Source organism: Marmota monax, unplaced genomic scaffold, assembly GCF_021218885.2.
Source record: "Marmota monax isolate L192 unplaced genomic scaffold, Marmota_monax_Labrador192_F-V1.1 WCK01_AAM20220418_F8-fsc00008, whole genome shotgun sequence".
Classification (NCBI taxonomy): domain Eukaryota; kingdom Metazoa; phylum Chordata; class Mammalia; order Rodentia; family Sciuridae; genus Marmota; species Marmota monax.
In genome coordinates this window covers 18588629-18611246 of record NW_026694432.1, presented here as the reverse complement: position 1 = coordinate 18611246, position 22618 = coordinate 18588629, and the positions used below count along the sequence as shown (strand labels likewise).

The 22618-nt window shown below is 39.1% G+C and overlaps 1 protein-coding gene across 1 annotated transcript in view; it reads right to left on the bottom strand.

Moving 5' to 3' along the window:
• Srsf4 (serine and arginine rich splicing factor 4) overlaps window positions 1-22618 on the bottom strand; it is a 27462-nt gene extending 4844 nt beyond the window's left edge. The window contains exons 1-4 of the mRNA XM_046418749.2: window positions 22370-22618; window positions 4652-4794; window positions 3652-3764; window positions 810-1024 (exon numbers count right to left, since the gene is read on the bottom strand). Coding sequence (XP_046274705.1) covers window positions 810-1024; window positions 3652-3764; window positions 4652-4794; window positions 22370-22476 — 578 coding nt within the window. The 5' untranslated portion in view covers window positions 22477-22618. The remainder of the gene's footprint in view (window positions 1-809; window positions 1025-3651; window positions 3765-4651; window positions 4795-22369) is intronic.

Genomic DNA, 22618 nt, shown 5'->3' with positions numbered 1-22618 from the left:
TGCTGTCCCACCCCAGGACTTCAAGAACACCCTTACTTCTGCTAGAACAACCCTCTTCTCCCCCACCACATCTACCCACTGTCTCTAATCCATCTTTTCGGATCAGCTTCTGTAACATGTCCTTAGGGAAGCCTCAGCCAACTCTCCAGATTGGCGTGCTATATTTCCTTCAAAAAACCCGTCTCAATGGCAATTATTTGCTTAATTTCTGTCTTCTCTCCAGGGCAGAGATCAGATTTGTTTTTCTCACCACTGTCTCCCAGATCCTTAGTTCCATGCCTGGCCTGTTGGCAGAGCAACTGCCAAATACAATAGTCTCTACTCTTGAGTAGCTGTTGTAACCAAGGAACCAAGGGCCATGTATGTCCCCCAGTCACCATATGATGGGGGCCCCCCAGAAGAAAGGTAAAAGGCCACTGATTTCCTGCCTTAGAAAAGGGACTTTACGGGCTGGGGATGTGGCTCAAGCGGTAGCACGCTCGCCTGGCATGCGTGCGGCCCGGGTTCGATCCTCAGCACCACATACAAACAAAGATGTTGTGTCCGCCGAAAAAAAAAACTGAAAATAAATAAATAAATAAATATTAAAAAAAAAAAAAAAAGAAAAGGGACTTTACTTCTGTTTGTACTCATGATGTAAGAAGAGTTCAGGAGTTTTACAAATAAATGTTCAGTTCAAAGTACTTAGTTAATGAACCACATGTAATCATGCTGCTCAGAACCCAAAGGGGGAACATCAGTGGATCACCTGTGTGCTCATTAATGAACAGATGTGATAGCCAACACACAAAACACATTCTCAACAGTACCTTGAATGACTACGGCTCCTGGAGTAAGACCGGCGCCGTCTAGAACCTGGCTTGTCTTCAACTAATCTGATTTTTCTGCCATTGACTTCAGTTCCATCCAACTTTTCCAAAGCTCTTTTCATATCAGAATAAGATACAAATTCAATCACCCCTTCATTTTTGCGTCCCTTGTGAGCATCTGCATAGGTCACTTCTCCTGCCTGACGCATATAATCCTAAAGAAAAAATAAAATTCTTGAATATTAGGACACATTTTGCCAAAATAGTTAATGTAATCATTGTAGTGAGATTTTCTTTTAAGAAATACGAGCTTCCCACAGAATAAAGTTTATGCTTAAATATTTCCATCTAACCTCCAACTACCCATTGAGATTTAAGCACCAGGCATTAAGTAGTTGGTACAGACAATTAAGTATGAAAATTTTCAACTGGGCATGGTGGCACATGTCTATAATTCTAGCGTCTCAGAAGGCTGACCCAGGAGGATCACAAGTTTGAGGCCAGCCCCAGCAACTTAAGCTTAATCAAGATCCTGTTTCACTATAAAAATAAAAAATAAAAAGGGTTGGGGATGTAGCCCAGTAGTAAAGCATCCCTAAGTTTAATCCCCAACACCAAAAACAAATAAATTAAGAGAAATTTTCTTTAATTAAAAGTTTATATATTCATAGATAAATTTTACTTAACTATAATTTTCTAATGGCAAGTTCTTTGTTTACAGAAGCTCATGTCACTATATTTAAGTTAGGTCTTTTACATTTCACCATATATCTATGTTTGAAAACATACAGATATTGGCAAATATAAGCAAATTAGGAATTATAAAAACTGTTACATTGTCTTTTTTTTTTTTTTTAATTTTTTTAAATTTATTTTTTAGTTTTCGGCGGACACAACATCTTTGTATGTGGTGCTGAGGACTGAACCCGGCCGCATGTATGCCAGGCGAGCGCACTACCGCTTGAGCCACATCCTCAGCCCCTACATTGTCTTTTTAATGAAAGTCTAAAAGGCAACAGAACTCTATTTCTTCTCTGGTTGAAAGTGGCATGACCATCCATGTCCCATCATGACCACAAGTCTCTTTCCTCATTCTCTTTCAGGACTCAATATGGTTCAGTGAGAGAATATAACTAAGCAATAAATACAGGCCAATGGCTAGATAAAGGAAGATACAATTAGTGTTTAAAAAAGAATATAAAATTTGGGTGAAATTGTAAACTTGAGCTTACTGCTAGCTTTCCCTCATTTCTTTTTTTTTTTTGGTACTAGGGATTGGACCCAAGGGTGCTTTACTATTGAGCTACTTCCCCAGTACTTTTAAAATTTTGAGACAGGGCCTTGCTAAATTGCTAAGGCTGATGTCAATAATCTTGTGATCCTCCTGCCTCCTGAGTCTCTGGGATTACAGGCTTGCACCACCATGCCTTTTCCCCACATTTCTTTATATGTAATACACACTTGACAGGTATTTGTGGGATAAATACATTCAATGCTTTCATTTTTGTATGTTTCTTTCCTGATTACAGTTACAAACACTGAATATACTTTAATATATTCTTTGCTCACTACATCATAAACATGCTTACATGTTTCAATATAAACAGTTTCATAACTGCCTAATACATTTTCTAGGATTTCCAAACATGCTTACATGTTTCAATATAAACAATTTCATAACTGCCTAATACATTTTCTAGGATTTCCCAACTTTTGATACTTTTAGGTTATACCCAGTTCTTTGCTATTATTCATAATCCAATCAAGAACGTCTCTGTACAAGAATGTCTTTATTCAGCAGAATCATCTGCAGGAGAAGGGGTTCTGGGCAAAAGGGAGGGAGCCATCCAGACTGGGATACACCTGATGGTAAATGAGGATGCTGGTCACAGGCCAAGACTGGGGCTGCTCTGGCAAAGGGAGATATGGGGTCACTCTGGTGAAAGACCTGAAGAAAATCACTTACTTTTGAGTTATCCTGCTATATTTCCAAAGTAGTAATAGCTAACATATCAAATGCTTACCATACTGTACAGCAAGTATGTTTTAGGTAACTTAGTCCTAATTAAACCACATGAGGTATATAATCATCACCTCCATTTTACAGATGTAGAAAATAAAATACAGAGAAGTAAACTGCTCAAGGTCATTCAGGTAGTAATGATCTGGGGCCTGAACACAACCAGTAAAACTGAAACAGGAGTAACTGGGATATAGGTGTGTGCACAGTTCTTGGTTAGACCTTAATTTTTAAAAATATTTTGTTGTAGATGGATAACAACTTCATTTTGTTTGTTTGTTTATTTATTTATTTGGTGCTGAGGATCACACCCAGTGCCTCACACATGTGAGGCAGGCGCTCTGCACTGAGCCACAACCCCAGCCCTAGACCTTAATTTTTTATACCAGAATTATTTCAAGATAAATATTCCCTAAAAATTGAATAAGCCTTATGAAAGAACATAGGTTAGATAGTCAATTTCACCTACGCAGATCCATACTGGAAACTGACATAAATTTCCATGCTATTTGTCTCCAGAAGCATTGGGGGTTCTACCCTTTCTTTTTATAAGAAATCACACTACAATCTCTCTATAATGCTGTCTACAGAGGAACATTTCACATAACATATCTGTCTTTAGAGCAATGGTCTAGGAATAGTTTGAGTGAAATTCTGATATATTCCTATGGAAGCTTTAATTGGAGAATTTCCAAATATCTACTGAAGCTTTCAAACCTGTAACACCCTTACATCTGTGTATGCCTAGGCCCTCAAAAATTTACCTGTTTCCTAATTTAATGTCTGCTTAACTTTACCCCAGAAAGTTAGTGAGGCCCAAACCTTTAGGTCTTGCCAGCTGCATCGACTTGACAAATTCTCCACAATAAGTCTGTACTCTGTGCGGGTAGGAGGGCCATATTTATCTCGGCCACTTCTTCTATACCCATATCCACCTTTGGAAGGTTCAAATAAATAGGATTACTTCAATGGAGGAAAAGGAAAAGATGACATAGCACATACTTCTCTTAGAATATATTATTTACCCCCCAACCTCAAACAATAGCACATATACTTTAACCCTAGCCCCACCCTTAATTCTGAACTAGATTTTTAAAAAGTTATCAGTTAAATCTGAAAACTTAATTTACAAAGTTGTAAGCATATATTCATTAATATTTATATTTAAAATTAACATGCATAAATTAAAAACTATTAACAATTTAGAAATAAGTAACCAAACTACTAAAACAGTTACTATTGTTACTCACAGTGATTAAAGTTTTTGAAAATATTTTATATATATATAAAAAAAGATTTTCAGGCACCTATTTCAGTTTAATCTCATCTGTGTCTAACCCTTGGGATCCTCACCACCCAGGTCTAATGGGGAAAGGTTGCGGTCGTCACATGGCTTCCTGTTTTTGGTCAGCCAAGGGCCACAAAGGTTCAAAGAGCCACGCATGGAAAGGTAACCCAAGGTCAGCAAATGGAACAGGCAGTCATCTTAGCCTCAAAGGATTCTTTTAATTAAAACATTGAGGTCTTAGTTAAATCTATGTTAAACAATTGCATTACAGAGAAAAAAAAAAAAAAAAACACAAATATACATCATTAAACATATTTATAAAGTATTAAAACAAGAAATGTCATTAATTTAATTAAAATTAAACATTATCAAAGGTTTATTTGCAGTCTATATTTAAAGATATACAACTTATGAAACAAATGCTTTAAACATTGATACAACTAAATATAAGATTAATTAATTAATTACTTTAACAAATTAACATTTAATAACAAAGGCATGTGATTGATACAAATGTGCCCTTTAAATGCTTACTGCGTCCAGAACCGTAACTGCCGTCTCGCCGGGGGCCGCGGGCATGCTCAACAATTACTCGCTCACCACAAAGGTCTTTGCCATTCAGTTCATAAACAGCATCATCTGCATCACGCAGATCATCAAACTCCACAAAACCGTATCTATAAGAGAGCAAACAAAATTCCGGTTGGCATCAGTTTGACACCCAGCTTCACATTCAAGAGAAAGCAATGAGGTTCATGCTTAGCAAAGGTTAGGTGGGTTTTGCAAACTAAGGGTCAAATTTCTCTCCTCATTAGATGAACCCACTTTGCTTTGTGCCAACAGGCACTGCAACAGGTAGGGACACTTCTCAAAGTAGACCCCTATTTTTCTAGCAGGAGGCTGGCTAAATGTACTGAGAACACTTCTTTTGTTCCCCCAAGTAGTTGGAGACAAGAGTAAAGACTTTGAAGGGATGTTTGGTAAAAGGCAACAAAATATTGAACTCCACAAGATTGAATGTTTGCTCTTCAAAACATCACATAAAAGCTCATCTTTTCTTATTTTTAAAAGCAATATCTAAGAGAACAATTAGACCTACACGCAGGCACTGTTGTAAATCACATCTGAAGTAACATAGCAGGTAAAAAAAAAATAAATAAATCACAGTACCTTAATCTCAGTGAAAGAAAAAAAAAAAAAAAATCCTGTTCCTCTATCCAAACAAGTAAGTCACAATCAAGAGTCCTACGAATTAACTGTTTTACAAATTATTTGTGGGGGGAAAAAAAAATCTGGAGCTATTTACTTCCTGTGAGACTCCAAATTCATTTTAGAAATTTTAGACAGACTGAAGTTCTCTGAAATCTATATACAACCATGAAAACTTCTTTACATTGTATAGCTAGGAATTTCCCAGCAAAGAGATATGGTGGTTTAGCACATATCCAAAAGAAAACAAGCCCCCCCCAAAACCTATTAATGCCTACTACAGAGTACAATTTGTAAATTAAAGCACAAAATTTGCAAGATACTTAAAGCAAAGTTAAACACACACTAAACATTTAGTTTGGCCTAACACAGCTCCAAAGTCTTGCTTTGTGACTGCTGCCTATTATTTAAAAACCAAAAAACAATCTTACTGATCCTACCTAATCGCAAAGGAAAGTTACAAGACTAGGTTCGCAGGCAGACACTGACTAGTGTTCCTCTGCATATAAACATGCTGATACTAGAAACAGGCTACAAGACTTGCCAGAGAGTTACCCAGCCTGCTACCGAGAAAAAATAATTCCAGTTTCCAGTTTCTCCCACATGTAATGTTGTATTGGTAACATATTAACCGAGAGAACTCAGATTGCTGAAATCTTTTACTAAAGAGTTATTTTCTATTTCATATAAGAGTCTCTCATGGTGATACTGCTAGGTTACAAGGCATAGGTCACAGCTTTGGGGGGTTCTTTATGTTGAAATATCTGAGTAGAAACTTTAGGAGTCAATCTCAACTCCATTAAAAATCAAATCAGACACACCCATTTATCTAATAAGTGTTCTAGTGTTCTGCATAAAGACAATCCAGAAGACACCTGGCCCAATTTACAGGATGTAAAATCTTTAAACATCGTTGCACGCTTCCATAGGCTGGAATTGCTGAGCAGCTTAGTAAGAATAATTTGAACATGCTGTTGTGTTTGACAAGACAAGTAAACCCTCTCCAAATCACTGACTTCCTGTGCTCAAAAGTGCTTTAGTCACTAAAAATCCATAATAGATAATATGTTACGGTTGCTTTCTCCTTTCCTAGGTAAAATGAATCAACAGGAAAGCTACCCTATTATTTTCAAAGATAAAAAATTTTAAAAGCAATTAAAAACCAAATTTAACTATGCTGGTTTATCAAAAGATATTTATAATCTAATTAGATCATAAAATGCCCCCCTCCCTAAAAAGCCCTCCCAAGACCAGTCTTGGGGTCTGGCGTCTGCTCTGCCTCCAGTATCCACTGTTCAATGCCACGTGGGAGCCTGACTCTATGTAAGCAAGGGATGAGAGAACATTCCTCACAGGCACGATGAAATGGTCTTCCTTCCCTTAAGACACTGGGTACCACTCAATGACCAGAACAGATCTGGCCCGAGATCAGAAGAGCGCTGACTCCTGAGGATTAAACAAATACATCACAGAAAAATCTAAATTGTTTTATTCCAAGGAGTTAAGTTTATAACTATTCAGGGGTCCTGGAATGCAAGACCCTAATCTCTGCAGGGCAACCCAAGCTGCAAACCCAGCTATTGCGGAGTCAAGTGATCCTTCCGTCAGACCCACACAAGAATGTACATTCCCAGACTTGAAGACCATCCTGCTCCAAGGCTTCAGGCAGAACTCACTCCAACCTTTCAGGGAAAGTAAGGATAATCTATTCAGTGGAGGCACAGTTATTTAAAACTTTCCTGAGTTGTAGGAACAATTTGTGATGTTAGAGGAAAATAGCCCCTACAACCTTTCTGTGATATATTTTTCTAAAAAGTCCCAATAAGTGGGTCACTTAGTAGCCATATTTTGGTGAGTATCCCAGTCACTTATTAAAATAGCTAACTTAAGATCCAACTTATTTCACAGAAAAATCTGTGAAAAGCCACAAAATGTATGAAAAATTTTAATGTCAAAGTCCAGTCCAAGGATCAAATCAGGTACTTGACTGCCACCTCTCTCTGCCCACTGGCCATGTTGGACGGCTTTAGAAGAGTAAAACAAAAATCCTCCCACACAACAAATGAGACCCAAGAGGGACTCCTGAGAATAAAGCAAACACCAGATCAGTGTGTGGTTGTGTCTACTACATTACTGTTTATTTAGATCTGCTTTTCTTGAATGTACAATGAGCGGGTCCCCCAAATAAAGCAGGAAGACTACATAGTAACAATAAAATGTTACCTATCACTTATTAAATAATCTCTTACACTAGAAAATGTTACCTTATTTATTATCAATAGCACCCAAGAGCCAGGTACTATTATCCCTGTTTCACAGATGAGGAAACTAAAGCACAAAGTTAAATAACTTGCATAAAAATCCCAGCAGAGCTGGCCTTCAAATTCAGAGTCTGTGGTCTGATACCAGAGCTTACACTCATCACCATTAAGACTAGAAAAGCAAGCACTGGTCTATGCTTTACTCCTGGTTCTTTTAGAAATCAACTCTGAACATATATTTAATCATTTCACTTCTTTGGGTCTTAGTTTATTTGTGAAATGAAAGTGCTGTACTATATATTTCTAAGGACTGTCCTAACAATATGATAGATGGAATGTTAAAATGCACACTCCTTTGGACTAAGAATAGACAATTTAAGCTATAAAATTTGACTGGACTGGACCAAGATGGTAGCACCAGAGGTACACAAAAGCAACAGATAGTCAGGATAAATCTAGTCATCATCTAAAAAATATTTTAAAATTATGGGTCAAGTTTAAACATTTTAACTGTCTTTGATTTAAATTTTAGTGCCTTCAAAAAACAATGCTTATCCTAATAACTAACCTCAGAGAATCTTAAACAAAAAACCTAAATACTACTCCCTTTGTGCTTTGTAGCAAATAACATGAAACTAACCTCTTCTCTCAAAAAGTACTCTTTTTGAATCTTTTGTCTAAGCAGGGAGGGATATAAAATGCGTATGTGGATTACACATACTTTATTATATGTATGCATGTGTCTGTATTGCACATATGCCAATCTCTGGTGGGACTTATGGACATGCCTTACAAAATAACCTGACAGGTAAGTTTAACTGCAGACATCCTTCCTCTTCTGCTCTATTAAAAATGAACAGCTTTCAATAATTCTAGCAGGAGAATGAAGAGGATATGAAGAAATGGTGAATGAATCTTAGACAAAAATAAAAAACTCTTACACAGAAGGAACTGACATAAGCACAAACAGCCCCGTAATATGCCTCACCTTACTCAGATGCCACGCCTTCCGATCATTCTCCCTCGTATGTGAAAGAACAGAAAGCAGGGCCTTACCACTAAATGCACAATACTCTTCAATTAAATGAAACAAAAACCAAACAACAACAAAACCTCCTTTCTTCAACATTTTCCATTGACCACCCAAACTTTCCCTCTGGATATGTTCTATCCTGCCAAATTTAGTCAAAAGAATGAAGGGAAGAGTTACTTTCTCTTGTGACTCTCACCAAGTCTAGACAGGTACCTGATACCACAAAGCAAAGCCACAATGCCTTATGTGGGCTGTTCTAAACTCAAGTCCATTCTTATCCCTGCCCAACGCTCTACTCCCCTTCATGCCACAGCTGATGTCAGGTCATCAGTCAGATCTCTGAAGGCACAACTGGAACGACATTTTCAAACTAAGGAACTCCAAGCCTTCCATTTTAGAAATGTGAATGTCACTCTACCCTGAATCATTGCCCAACAGGCCTTCTCTTATCCTAATACCTGATCCCAGTGGTCTCGAACACCACCAGGCCTGTCCTTTTCTCTATATGTTCTACTTAAGAGGATGTGGAGTTTACCTCACCCTCTCCAGAACGGCTTAGCTTCTAACCATCTTCACTAAACAGGGAGCCTAGAGAACAGTCTCATCTGAGAAATGATGAATGGGGTTTGCTCTGGAGATGGGTCATCAATGGCTGATTGGGCAGGGTGTGACTGAGGGGGTGCTTGATACCAAAACCTGCAGGGCAGTGGACATGAGGAGCGGGGAAAGCAAGCCTCCATGCGTGACCATGGTCACCCACCAACACTGCTTACCGAGGGGCATGCCTTGGATGTTCTTTCTATAAGGAAAATGTGCCCCTTTCCACGGTGGATCTCCGCTCACCTTTGTCCTAAAACTGTGCCACATGCTTTTCTTTGTATGTGGACATGACAGTCCTCAGCCAACCATCAGCAGGATGTGAGTTTTGTTTTCCCAATGTGGTGAGCCATTCCCACATTCACTCATTTCCTTGTAAGAACCGAACCTCTCCATGGCTGGTCAGGATTAGGGATGTTGCTGTAGCCAAGGAAAAATTTTCATCTGTTGAAGTTAACCCACGGGGTGGCTTGAACCCTCAATCTAGAGCCAGTAGCACTGTATTGTAAGGGCAGAGCCCTTAATCTACCCTGAAAGAAATGGCATTCAGTGAACAGGAATTGAACAGCTTTCTTTCAAAGCACTCAGTGTTGGTCCTATGATTCAGCCAACTTGGTCTCATGAGGTGAAAAAAGTTAGGACATATTGGCAGGACAGTAATAAAAACAGTAATTCTCACTGCATAAAGTGCTTGGAAACCTGTAGAACAAAGGCAGTTCTGCAACCAACTAGTGCTCAGGTGAGGCCAACTCAGAGAAAAGCTTGTAAGAATAGTGTGACTGTCCCCCAATTCCAGAGGTCTGCAACATTCCAGGGAACCAGCGGTGAAGCCCTCAAAGTACAATTAACCAGTGTCACATATACATCTTGGGAGCAATGATCATGGTTGCAATCTGACTTGCCTGGTAACAGAGGGGTGTTAACCCACAACTGGAAGCTGCTACCACATGAATAGGTTCCTGAGATCCTTTCCTATCCTGAGACAGGAAGGAGGCTGCTCTGGACTTTCTGGCCTCCCTTTCTTTAGTCTCAGAGGAGGGAGGGCCATCAAGGCCACCCGGAGAAGGTGGATGACTTACCCGTGCTCACTGAGTGGCAGAGCTGGGGTGCGACTTCAGGGCTCACCATTACCCAGTCTGGGGCTCTTTTCACGTCGGCAAACTGGCAGTTCCCGCACACCAAGAGCTCTCTGATTAGAGCTAGTGTGGATTCCTGGTCTGCAAACGGTTGGCCACAGCTCAGTCTGCACTTGATCTTTCCCCACCTTCAAAGAAGAAAACCTACCTCATGATTCCTCTCTTCCAGATCCCCTGATCATCTAGTTCACTCCCAACAATATTGCAATAACTTTTGACTACTCCTCCCTGGTCCCCACTGGATTTATTGCCAAGTTCTATAGTTTTCTCATCTTACTGGGCCTTCAGAACTGTCTCCACCTGTTTGAACAATTTACATAAATCCAGGCTATAGCTACTTTTACTTATCAATTTGTCTCTTTATTGTAGTAGGAAAAACTAATTGCTAAAGCATTCTTTTGCTTAGAGGTCTATAACGACTCCTAAGTATCTCTGTTTATGTCATTTTCTAAACTTGAAACACCTTCACTACACAAAGTGAATCATTTCAAATCTTCCTTATGCTTGAGAATTGTCTTTCACCAAGCCTCAGAAACTTGCATAATTACTCTAGCACTTCACCTTCATATTTTACATGGCAATATTTTGTGGCTTTTCAAGCCTTGTTCTTTTTTCCTCTGTGCTTATCTTCTCATTTGATTATGAGCTCTTCAATAAAAAAGAATAGTATCTTTCGAGTATTTAACAGAGTGGCACACAGTAAGTAATTTATTTCATTCCTATTTCATAACTTATGTGAAGAATGTATTATTATTTTTTCCATTTTACAATGAGAAAACTGAGGCTTAGAAAGGCTGAGCAACTTGCTTATTGTCAAGAAGCTCATAGGTGGCAGGACTGAATTTGAACCCAGACTGATGACTAATACCCCAGCTCTAAAACCACAAGGTCTCAGGACCCTTTAAAGGCAATCAGCCTCTCCTTTTCTCCCAGTCCTAAGTACAACCTTTTTCGTTTAACAAATGCTGCTATTTGATTAATGATGACCTAACTTCAGATAAGCCAGGTTGAAGTACAGTCTTCTAAGTGGGGTGAAGTCTCCAGAGGAAAAACAAAAAACAAAAACAAAACAAAACAAAAACTGGGGGCAGGATAAAGCACCTCTAAGCTGGGGATATGTGACAACCAGGTTACTTTCACTCTTGTCTTTTGGTTCCCATTAGCCAGTGTCAGCCATCTGGTCCTTCCGAAAACATGTGTGGGTTCAGAACATAATAGACTAGAAGAATAGAGGAAAAATAAGATTATTCTGTGCAATCCCCATCCTGGAGGTCCCACATCAACCCCTGGAGTCTGGCTTCGGTTCTAAGGCTCAGCAAAAATTAGACCAGTGTAGAGGGGATAAGGGTTGGACTTAGTTGTGGTGAATATGAGTGGAGATCAACAATATTATATATTTTAAGATGCATTTAGTTTTGCAATAAATGGTGACTGGGACCAAAATAGTTAAATATGAATGATGGGAGAAAAAAATGGGTCAGAAATCAAAGAATACTAGAAGGCTTACAAACTTCCAACTATGAAGATTACAGCAGCAACCAGATGATACACATCTAAGATCTGATTTAATTTTGACTAATCCCAACTACTACTAACATGACTACTCCAGCCCAGTTGGACTCTTTCCTTCTTGGAACTCCTTTGTAATAACAACTCCTATTTTTTAACATTTTACAATGTATCACCACTAAATGCTTTACACACATTATATCATTCAATTTTCACAACGCTGATATTTACTGTAATCTCACAGAAGAAACTGACTTGAAGCAGTTTCGTAACTTGCCAAGGCTACTTCAGACACCCCAGGAGTCTTCAAATCCAGATCCTAACCTAAAACCTATACTCTCATCATGCTCTGCTATCCCCCTATATACCAGTAGAAAGATGTGGCCCAGAAGACCAGAGTTTGAGAAACATGAGCTCTGGCAGCCAGCACAGAAAATCCATTTCATCAAGTTATATGCAGTGGCCTGTAAGACAAATACCTACATGTCTAACCACAGCTTATGAGAACTTTTAAATGCCAAGGAAACACCATTTCCATATCTGATATATGTGATTATTAATGAGTTGTGAATGTTTATTCTCTAATAAACTACTAGTGGAACCAAACCTATAATTTAACTACCACAATTTTAACACCAATCCAGGGAAATAGAGAAATGTACCATCATTAAGAAACCTGTATCCTAGCAATGAGAACACAAATATATTAGCTGGAAAATTAAACTTACTTTCCTTCCTTTCTCATGGAGTAAATTATTTGTTGAAAAACCCCCTAATGATGAAAAAACAATCAAACTCAAGTCCATGCTGCTGAGTTCACATTGCAGATACCGGCCTATCTCTAAAGGAATAATCACATTTTGGGATACGGAAACAGAAACATTCAGTGTCCTAAAAAGTAAATAATAAAAATTGCTCCAGAATAGGAGGTGGAGGGGAATGTATATAAATTTGGATTGAGTATTATTTTGCAACCATTCTAAGAGCCTATCTGCCAAATTATTTAAATTACCCAAAACTGTTTAAAAAATGAGTTAGGAGAGTTGGGGGATGGCTCAGTGTGAAAGCACTTGCCTAACCCTGGTTTCATCCCCACTACCATAAAAAAAAAGCAAAATAAAACTAAGTTTGCTGGCTATTTCACTTTTACTAGGCAGTCACCGTATTTCTATCCTACAAAATGGAACTACCCAGAAAGCAACACACTTGTGAATAGTTTGTAGATCATAATCATAACCCCACCCCCTCCAGGTCACAACTGAATATATTGTTTTGATGTTTTCAAAGTCAACATGGCTGCTTTCTTTAAAGAGGGGCACACAATCACATCTGTGTCCATTTTAATTTTCTGACACTTACCAACATGAAGGATAAGTGAAATTAAAAGTTCTCACAAAAAAAGGGGCTCAACTATTCTCTAATACCACACCAAAGTTCATGAAGACAAATTAAAAATAAGTTTAAAGAACTCAAAGAGCTGGGTGTGTTGTTGTAGGCCTATAATCCCAGCTTCTTGGGAGGCTGAGGCTAGAGGACAGTCAAAAGTTTTAGGCCAGCCTCAGCTATTTAATAACAAGACCCTGTCTCCCCCCCCCAAAAAAAAAGTTGGGGCTCAATGATAAAAGCACCCCTGGGTTCAGTTTCTAGCACCAAACAAAGAACTGAAGAAATGAAAATCCCATTACCAATCTACAATATAACCCTTGGGATATAAAATAGAATCAACAAAATTGTTACTACTAACTGAAATAAAGGCTTGTGCTCAGCCATACCACTACCCAATTCCAAACCACAGCTACAAATGAAGGCAGTTCACACTTACCTCTAAAACAACACAAAGAGCAGGTTGCCAGGTGTTAAAGTCTCATAAGGTTATGCCTCTGGGACCATCTTGGATGTTCACACGTCCCTCTTAACTGTCCCTGGACTGCAGTCTGTTTCTTCTTTTTCATTCTTAGTTTTGGTTAGAGATGCCAGTCCCATGCTATTTCTTGGGGATGTCATTTCCTTGAAATTGGCCATTTCACCATTTTAATGAACTTCTCAAATTCTTTTATTAACATTAATGGGTTGAGTCTCATTTCACCCACATGAAACCTATTCTCAAGTCCTGACTATCTGACCCGGGCCTCCTGTTGCCCCTCTTTATTCCTCAAAGCTGACTTCAAAGTTCCCACCTTCTGTCTTCCTCCTCTCTCTAGTCTTGGAGTTGCTTGTGACAGTCCGTCTCCTTTCTAGCATACAGGCCTAAAGACATTGTCTGTGTGTGGGGGGGTCCTCTGGTGAAGGAATAAAAAGTCTTTAAGGTGCTTCCTCAGGTATTATCACCTGCAGTTTGGAGACTTCTGACCTGGGAGACTTTCATCTAAGCACAGAGGAAAGTCATGCAGGGCATTTCCTCAAAATATGAAAATTCAGAACACTGACTGCTCACTTTCGAGATACTCTAAGGCCAGAAGCCCTAGGATGAGGACACAGGGAACATTTGCTGGTATATATCCTACCCCAGTCAGCACTGACAAAGCTGATGCCACCTTATGGTTCTTCAAAAAGAAGCCAAGAGAAGGATCACTAGCAGTCTCCATCCAGGGCCAATATTATAAAAAGTGCCACCAATCTCACTTGTGGCAATAACTTATCAGCTAGCTGGAAGCCTCTACAGAAAGACTATAGGCTGAACAGGCTAGGAAACCTGAACTATACTCTCATTCTTGGAGGCAAGTCCCAAAAGGACAGGACTGAACCATTTAGAGGGAAACAGCATTAGCAAGGCTCTGACTGCAGCTGCCCATGCTATACTCAGGGATGTGAATAAAAATGATCTTCAGTTCTCAGAACTGTCAACAGTTCATTATGTAACCCTGGGCCAATCACTTAATAACTCTATGCCTGTTTCCCTATTAGCGCCAACTAGGGACAACACTTGTTTGTAAAGTGCTTTGATAAAGTCAGTTGAAAAATAGTATAATTGCACTGTAAATATTTTCTACAATTTTGTTAAAATTTCAGTGTTAGTTTACAAATTTATAGATACCACCCCCAATAGTATTCTCTCAGATTTGGGAACATCTTTCTTCTGAAGAGCTCAAAGTACAACTGGGTTACCTGGAAGCATCCAAAATACCGGGAGCCTAAACCATACATTATCATCCAGTTTTGTTCCTATCTTTTAAGAAGGAATAAATACTTCACATGGCCCCTTTATTCATACAGTATCTTGATGAGGAAGGGAGGAACAAGCTATTAAACTGAGAAATGGGGGGTTTAAAATGATTTGACCAAATAATTACAAATGATGTTTATTCATACCCCAAGTTGACCAGGTTTCCAGGTCCAAGGAGAAGGGGTCTGGAGACTGGGAAATTTATGCTGAGAATATTTGGTCACAGTATATGGTCATGTTTTTTAGTACCGACTTTTCAGTATGACAAGAAATTCTAAATCACTCATGTCTTAGGGCAAAAAAGTAACATCTAATAAACTTGTTTATTAACTTGATCACATTTTGTAATAGTCATACTACTAATAAAGCAATGATAGAATGCTTCTTAATCTAGAATCCTATTTCTCATTATTTATTACTCAAGAAAAAGTTCCTAATTAAAACACATAAGATCATTTTCACCTGTTAAAGTAGCAAAGCTTTTCCCCCCCCCTTCCTTTTTTTTTTTTTTTGAGACAGAGTCTCTATATGTTGGGCAGAATGGCCCCCAACTCCTAGGCTCAAGCAGTCCTCCAAAGCAGCTGGGACTAGAGGCCCACAATACCACACCTGGCTAGAGTAGCAAAAATGTTAAATAATACTTATGCTCAATGCTGGTGAGGCAGCCATAATGTGTGCATGCTTAGACACTGCTGGCATAAATGTAACTGAAGCAGCTTTTCTGAAATTTATTTGGTTATATAACTGAGAGCCTTGAATATGCTCATTTCTGCTGTAACACATGAATTTTACTCCATGCAGTGTATCCTAATACATAATAAGAATGCAAAGACATATACATGTGATATCCATCATCATTATTTGTAACAGCAAGAATTAAGAGACAACCTAGGAGGAATGGTTAAGTAAATCATGATTCAGTCATACAATGGATTTTGGGCAGCTGACAAGGAATGTTAATGTAATAGAAAAAATACATAAGATAAACTAATTAAAAAAAAGGAGGGGGATATAAAATTGCACACATGGTGAAAGAATTCTTAATGATACCTCTTTTCCAATTCATGCTTTTCACACTAAAGTATCTACAAAACTACATTCATTTTTAAATCAAAGTAATTTTTAAAAAAAATTTCTTGAACCTTGTTATATTTGGTAGGCTAAATGGCTAAGTCTTAAAAGCTGCAAGATGACATCCTCATATATAATTTAAAATATTCTAATTGAAAAAAGTGTTTAAAAATTTTAATACAGGGTAATGGAGAATTCAGAAAAATAGAGTTCTTAAATATGGCAGAAGAAAATAGAAATACCATTTGTCTAGAGGGTGATGGAAAGCAATGGCTAGCAAAAGACATAATAAAAACATAGATATGCTGACTCCAAAAGTCTCCTTTCAGGAATATGCCCTGAGTAATCACAAATGTTACAAAGAGTTACATAAAAAACACTTATCAGTGTTATATATGCACAGAATAATGAAAAACCAAAGATACTCTAAAAGTCTTCCAATATGCACCTGCCTCCTCTTTTAATACTGGGGATTGAATGAACCCAGGGGCCCTCTACCAATGAGCTATATTATTAACCCTTTAAATTTTTTTTAATTTTATTTTGAGACATGGGCTCACTAAACTGCTGAGGCTAGTCTCTAACTTGCAATCCTCCTGCCTTAGCCACCAGAGTTTCTGGGCTTGAGATAACAGGCATGCACCACTGCTTTTAATTATATATGTTAAGTAGCATTCATATGGGAATTCTACATAACCATTAAACAGGCTGTAGGCCTGGGGCTATAGCTCAGTGGTAGAGTGCCTGCCTCGCACCTGTAAGGCTCAGGGTTCAATTCTAAGCACCACATAAAAATAAATAAAGATACTATGTCCAACTACAACTTAAAAAAAAAAAAAGAAAGAAAGAAACAGGTTTTAGGGCCTGGGTGTGAAGCTCAAACATAGAGCATTTGCTTAACATGTATGAGGTCCTGGGACCAATCCCCAGCACCTCAAAAATAAAAGGGTTGTTGGAGAACATATTATTAACAACAACAACAAAAAGAGTGGAGAGTGGCACATGTCTGTAATCCCACCAATTTGGGAGGCTGAGGCAGGAGGACTGTGAGTTCAAAGCCAGCCTCAGCAACTTAGTGAAGTACTCAGTGAGACCCTATCTCTAAAAGGGGTGGGGATATGGCCCAGTAGTTAAGTGCTCCTGGTTTCAATCCCTGGTACCAAAAAAAAAAGAAAGGAAAAAAAAAAAAAAAAAAGAGCAGAGGCTGAGGGTGACAGGCATAAGAAGTGTGTATGTGTGAGATGTGTTGAAAACAAACCAAATACCCAAAATACAGAGAGGGTCAACTTTTGGTGATTTTTTTTTGTCGTTCTCTATATTAAAAAAAAAAATGTTAGGGGCTGGGGCTGTAGCTCAGTGGTAGAGCACTTGCCTAGCATGCACAAAGCACTGGATTCGATCCTCAGCACCACATAAAAAATGAATAAAATAAAGGCATTCTGTCCATCTACAACTACTTTTTTTTTAAGTTACAATAGGGCTGGGGATGTGGCTTAAGCGGTAACGCGCTCGCCTGGCATGCACGGGGTGCTGGGTTCGATCCTCAGCACCACATAAAAATGAAATAAAGATGTTGTGTCCACCGAAAACTGAAAAAATAAATATTAAAAAATTCTCTCTCTTAAAAAAAAATTAGTTACAATAAACATGTAAATTTTTAATAATCAAAAGTAAATATGTGCTGTTTTGAAATGTTAAAATACAAATGAATGGGTTTAATTTTAACTATGTATAAACAGAGTTGTTCAAACATTCCTTTAAACAAAACTATGTTTAAAGTTTTCTAGATATTCATAAAATTTATGCATAGTCAAATGCTTTACTTTTCTTAACACAGACTCAAAATGCTTGTTGTACTTGAACATTATTCCTGAGATTTGCAGCACGGCCTATGAATGAAAAGGTGATGGGCTCCCTAAAAGATTAGCGTTTGATTTGCTTCATTACCATAAAAATGATAAAGCATTTATTTGCCATTGGCTCAACTAACCAGAAACTCATATCATGGAACATTATTTCTTTACTCTCTCTATAAAGGAAAAAACAAAAAAAAGAACAAGTTCAGGAGAATGAAGTATAGGCTCTATGTCAGTTCTGTGATCAAGGACACACAGAACAGAACAATGACCGACTCTCTGAAAGATTCTACATATTAAAAAAATAAAAAGTCAAGGTTTATTTTATTTGAAGGAATTTTAAAGGTGAAAATAAAATTTCCCAACAATACTCAGATATCAAAAACCCAATCAAACAGATCACCACAAGAACTGAGAATTCTAGCTATGCACCACTTCACTGTAGTATGAAACACAGGCTGAAATTTACAGCTGAGTTTCTCTTGAGTTTTAATTAGTTAAAAAAGCTAGGCATGGTGGTGCACACCTGTAATCCCAGAGGCTCAGCAAGCTGAGGCAGCAGGATTGAGAGTCCAAAGTTAGCCTCAGCAATGGCCAGATACTAAGGAACTCAATGGGACTCTATCTCTAAATAAAATACAAAAAAGGGATGGGGATGTGTCTCAGTGCCCCTGAGTTCAATCCCCGGTATGCACCCCCCCCCCAAAAAAAAAAAAAACTAAAAAAAGAGAAAAAGAAAACCTCACCAATTTGTGAGTTCACTTTTTCAGCTGCTAAGCAGGTAAATATTTTTAAATGTAATAAAGCTATACTAATTAATTAAAATATGGAAAAATTAAGTTATAAAGATCTGAAACCACAAAATTCTGTGGCAAGAGAAACTACTAAAAAGTCTTCCACATTTTACAAGAAAGTGATTTATTAATAAAAAAGAAAGTCCACCAAATCTACACATAATCATAATCAGTAAAAGCATAAAGCATAAAGGTATCAACAGGTGCTAACAGTGTTGCTTCCATGACCCACTCCTAGGATTCCCCTGGGCCTTTCCTATGGCTGTCCCTCCGGACAGGGGCTCTTGCTCGTATAAACGCAGCAGGTAGGAATGTAGGAGATCTCAGCGGGATTTGGAATGGTCTATGCAACCCTGGAAGATCCTGTTTGTAGTCCTCAAGTGAACCATCTGTCTAGAAGTTCTCTAAAACAGAGGCAAGTTGCACCAGAGTTGCCTGGTTTCAATATAATGACAAACAACAACTACTGCATGCATACCCTCTCTCCATATCAGAAGTATACAGAATCCTTTCCTGGGCACCAAATCTCCTTTGGAGCTCATATGCTTCCTAGTTTGGTCAACTTTCTATCATACATGTATTTCACATCTTATTTAATTCTAAAAATTTTGTACAACCCTTTAGCCTAACCCTTTTGACATATCTAACACAAATTTAAACCCATTTGCAATTCTTCAAAGCCCTATCCATCCAAATTCTGTTTTGAATTTTATTTACTAATAATCACAATCCAGACATGTTCCAAGATCCTTCTCAGGTTCAGGATTATAAGCTTATAACATATAGTTAAATTGTGCCATCTTTTCATTTTGTACCTACTGTTTCTCTTTAGACTCCCCTGCATTTCTACCATCAAGTTCAGGCTATTCTTGCTTCAACTACATTTTAATCATTGGTTCTCTTCCCAGAAATCATTTTCCTCTGCAATGATTCCTGAATGATGCTAGTGGTTGCCATTTAGGGATCGTCACACCTGTCTTTGAATCCTTGACATGACTTCCCATTCTTTTTTAAAAATGTTTATTTTTTAGTTATGGGTGGACACAATATCTTTTTATTTTTTATATTTATGTGGTGCTAAGGATCGAACCAAGTGCCTCATGCATGCTAGTCAAGCGCTCTACATCTGAGCCACAACAGCATCCCTCACTTCCCATTCTTTATTTCAACATGGACTTATTATTATTCTCTTTTCAATTTTTTTCAGTTGGACACAATAGTTTTATTTTATTTTTATGTGGTGGTGAGGATCGAACCCAGCACCTCGAATGGAACCTCAACCTCATCCCTCAACATTAACTTATAATGGATTTCATGGTCATCATGGTTTAGCAGTGTAATTGTAAGCAGGAATAGTTACCTCAAAAAAAAAAAAAAAAAAAAGACTCAGATAATTAGGGCCCTGGAAGCTTTCTGGGTTGTGCAATCCCTCCTTCTTTGAATTCCTACACATGATTTTGAACTTTTTGTGTTAAAAATCTTAATAATTGTTTCTGGTTTATTGTTAAATTTCTAGATCCTTCACGAGGTTCAATTCAAGGTAGATTATTACCAAATGCTCTTTTTTTAAAATATTTATTTGTTAGTTCTCCGCGGACACAACATCATTGTTTGTATGTGGTGCTGAGGATTGAACCCGGGCCGCACATATGCCAGGCGAGCGCGCTACCGCTTGAGCCACATCCCCAGCCCCTACCAAATGCTCTTTATTGGAGTACTTCCTTATCGTCAATTACAATACATACTTTTTCTAGACACTTATTTTTCTTCATTTTAAGCCCTAAGTCAATTCATTCTTCAAAGCCCATTTCAAAAAAATCTTTTCAAGCAAACTATTCCAAGTTTTACTTAAATTTAATTTAAAGGGAGAGCAAGCATCCTTAATTCAAAGTGCACATGTCAATACCTGATTTACTCCAGAACTCTTCTGACTGTCCTCATTTCATTTAGCAGAGTACTGGGTATCTTGGTGGGTTATCAATACACTTGGTAGACGAATCAGTTTCCCTATTAACATCATTTCCAGCTCACTATCACCTTAGTCCAAATATGCTTTGTTATTAAAACACTAACAAGCTATGATGTCTCCTAATAATTATGGACAAATCTCTTTCATTATAGAAAGAATTACTACTATAAGTCAAAGGCTTCACATTTATTATATCTGATCTTCCTTCTCCATATGAATGAGAAAACAAGTTCAGTGAAACCATTAACTTGCCCATATATATGTAAGTGGTAGAATCAATATTTGACTCAGGCCTATCTGGCTTCAAAAACCATGATTTCCCCACAAAAGTTATTCTCTCCACTTAGCTGGGCTCTGAAAAAAACTGGGAGTTTTTTTTTTCACATATATGTATCTCAGTAACAAATCCCCCCACTTGAGCATATTTTTTCAGAACTGAAAATTCTATTGTACCAAATGAATAATAATCTAAGCCTTGTATATTAAAGCAATAACCCGCAGCAAGGTGATTCTTCCTAGCAATCATTTTGAAGGGGCTTTTTAAAGCTACACAATTTGAGATTATGTTAGCTACCAATTTTTCCTTCCACATGTGTCAGTTATTATCGGGGAGTAAAGTGTAGTCATAGTAGACCTGTTGCAAAGTACTAGTGGCTTTTTAGTTTTGTTTTAAAGCCAAGGTTGAGTGGTCCAATACAGTCCCCCAGTCCTTTATGAATTTTTACATCCATGTCTTCCAAATCTACCATTTTCTAGTCCCCAGTTTTTCCTTTCTGAACAGGACTAACAAACCCATGTTTCCCCCTGACACTTGTACTCCTGCTGGCCCTGTTTTGCCAAAGCTCGTTAATAATACAAGTACAGACCATCCTGGGAGGTAGTAAATTGGCAATTTTGAGATGTGTGTCTCCACTTGTATTACTAGTAGACGTATACACTAGCCAGGGTGGCCACTAGTCTTAACAAATTCTACAACAGCAAGACAAATTTTTGGCAAGTTGGACAAGGGAAACCACAGTATGGAAACTTTGCACGAGTCTTCAAGTTAAAGCTTTAATTTGCCCTCATACAGGGAACGGTCAGGGCTTTCAGCGCGGCAAGACGATACTTTGGAAACTGTCACTAGACTACTCAAACTGCAATCTCCCGCCCAAAAAAAGTGTGGCACATGGCAAGTCTAAAAAGAGCCTCTCTCCAGAGATCCTGTCCTCGGGAAAGACGCGTTGTGACCGCCTGGTCCATTCGGCTGGAAAGAGGTTAAAAAGGGGCAGGAAATCCTGTTTGTTTATTTCCAGCAGTCCTCAGAGCGGGAAAGGCCGGTATCTACCCGGAGACGAACCAGGTCCCAATCCCAGGGCCTGGGCAGGGAAAAGCTGGGCCTCCTGGGCGCCCGGAGCCCCAGCCCCACCTGGCTTCCTTCTCCCGGTCCCTCTCCGGTCCTCGCCAGCGCTCCCATTATCCCTCCACCACCCCCGCCCGCGCAGGCGCAGTGGGAGCGGGCCTACCCGCGCCCCCGAGGCGCCGCGACCATGGCGGAGCCGGAGCAGGCCGGCAGCGGCTCCAGCGAGGCAAGCGCCCCTCTCCGGTCCCGCGGCCTCCCCGCCACCACCGGGGCCCCGGCCCCCGCAGTCGGCCCCTCTTCCGCCCTCCTCACCCGTTCTTCAGATCCACCTCCAGGATCTTCCCGTAGCCCTTAAAGAAGCGCTCCACATCGCGCTCCCGGGCCTGGTAGCTCAGGCGGCCGATGTATACCCGCGGCATCCCGGCAACGGCGGTGGCGGCTGGCCCCGGCCCCGGCCCCCCTTAGGCGGCGGCCGGCGAAGCGAGAGCGCGGCGACGGTGGCAACGGGCGGGCGGCGGGACGGACGCAGCCGAACCCCGGCGACGTACGCGAGCACGCAGC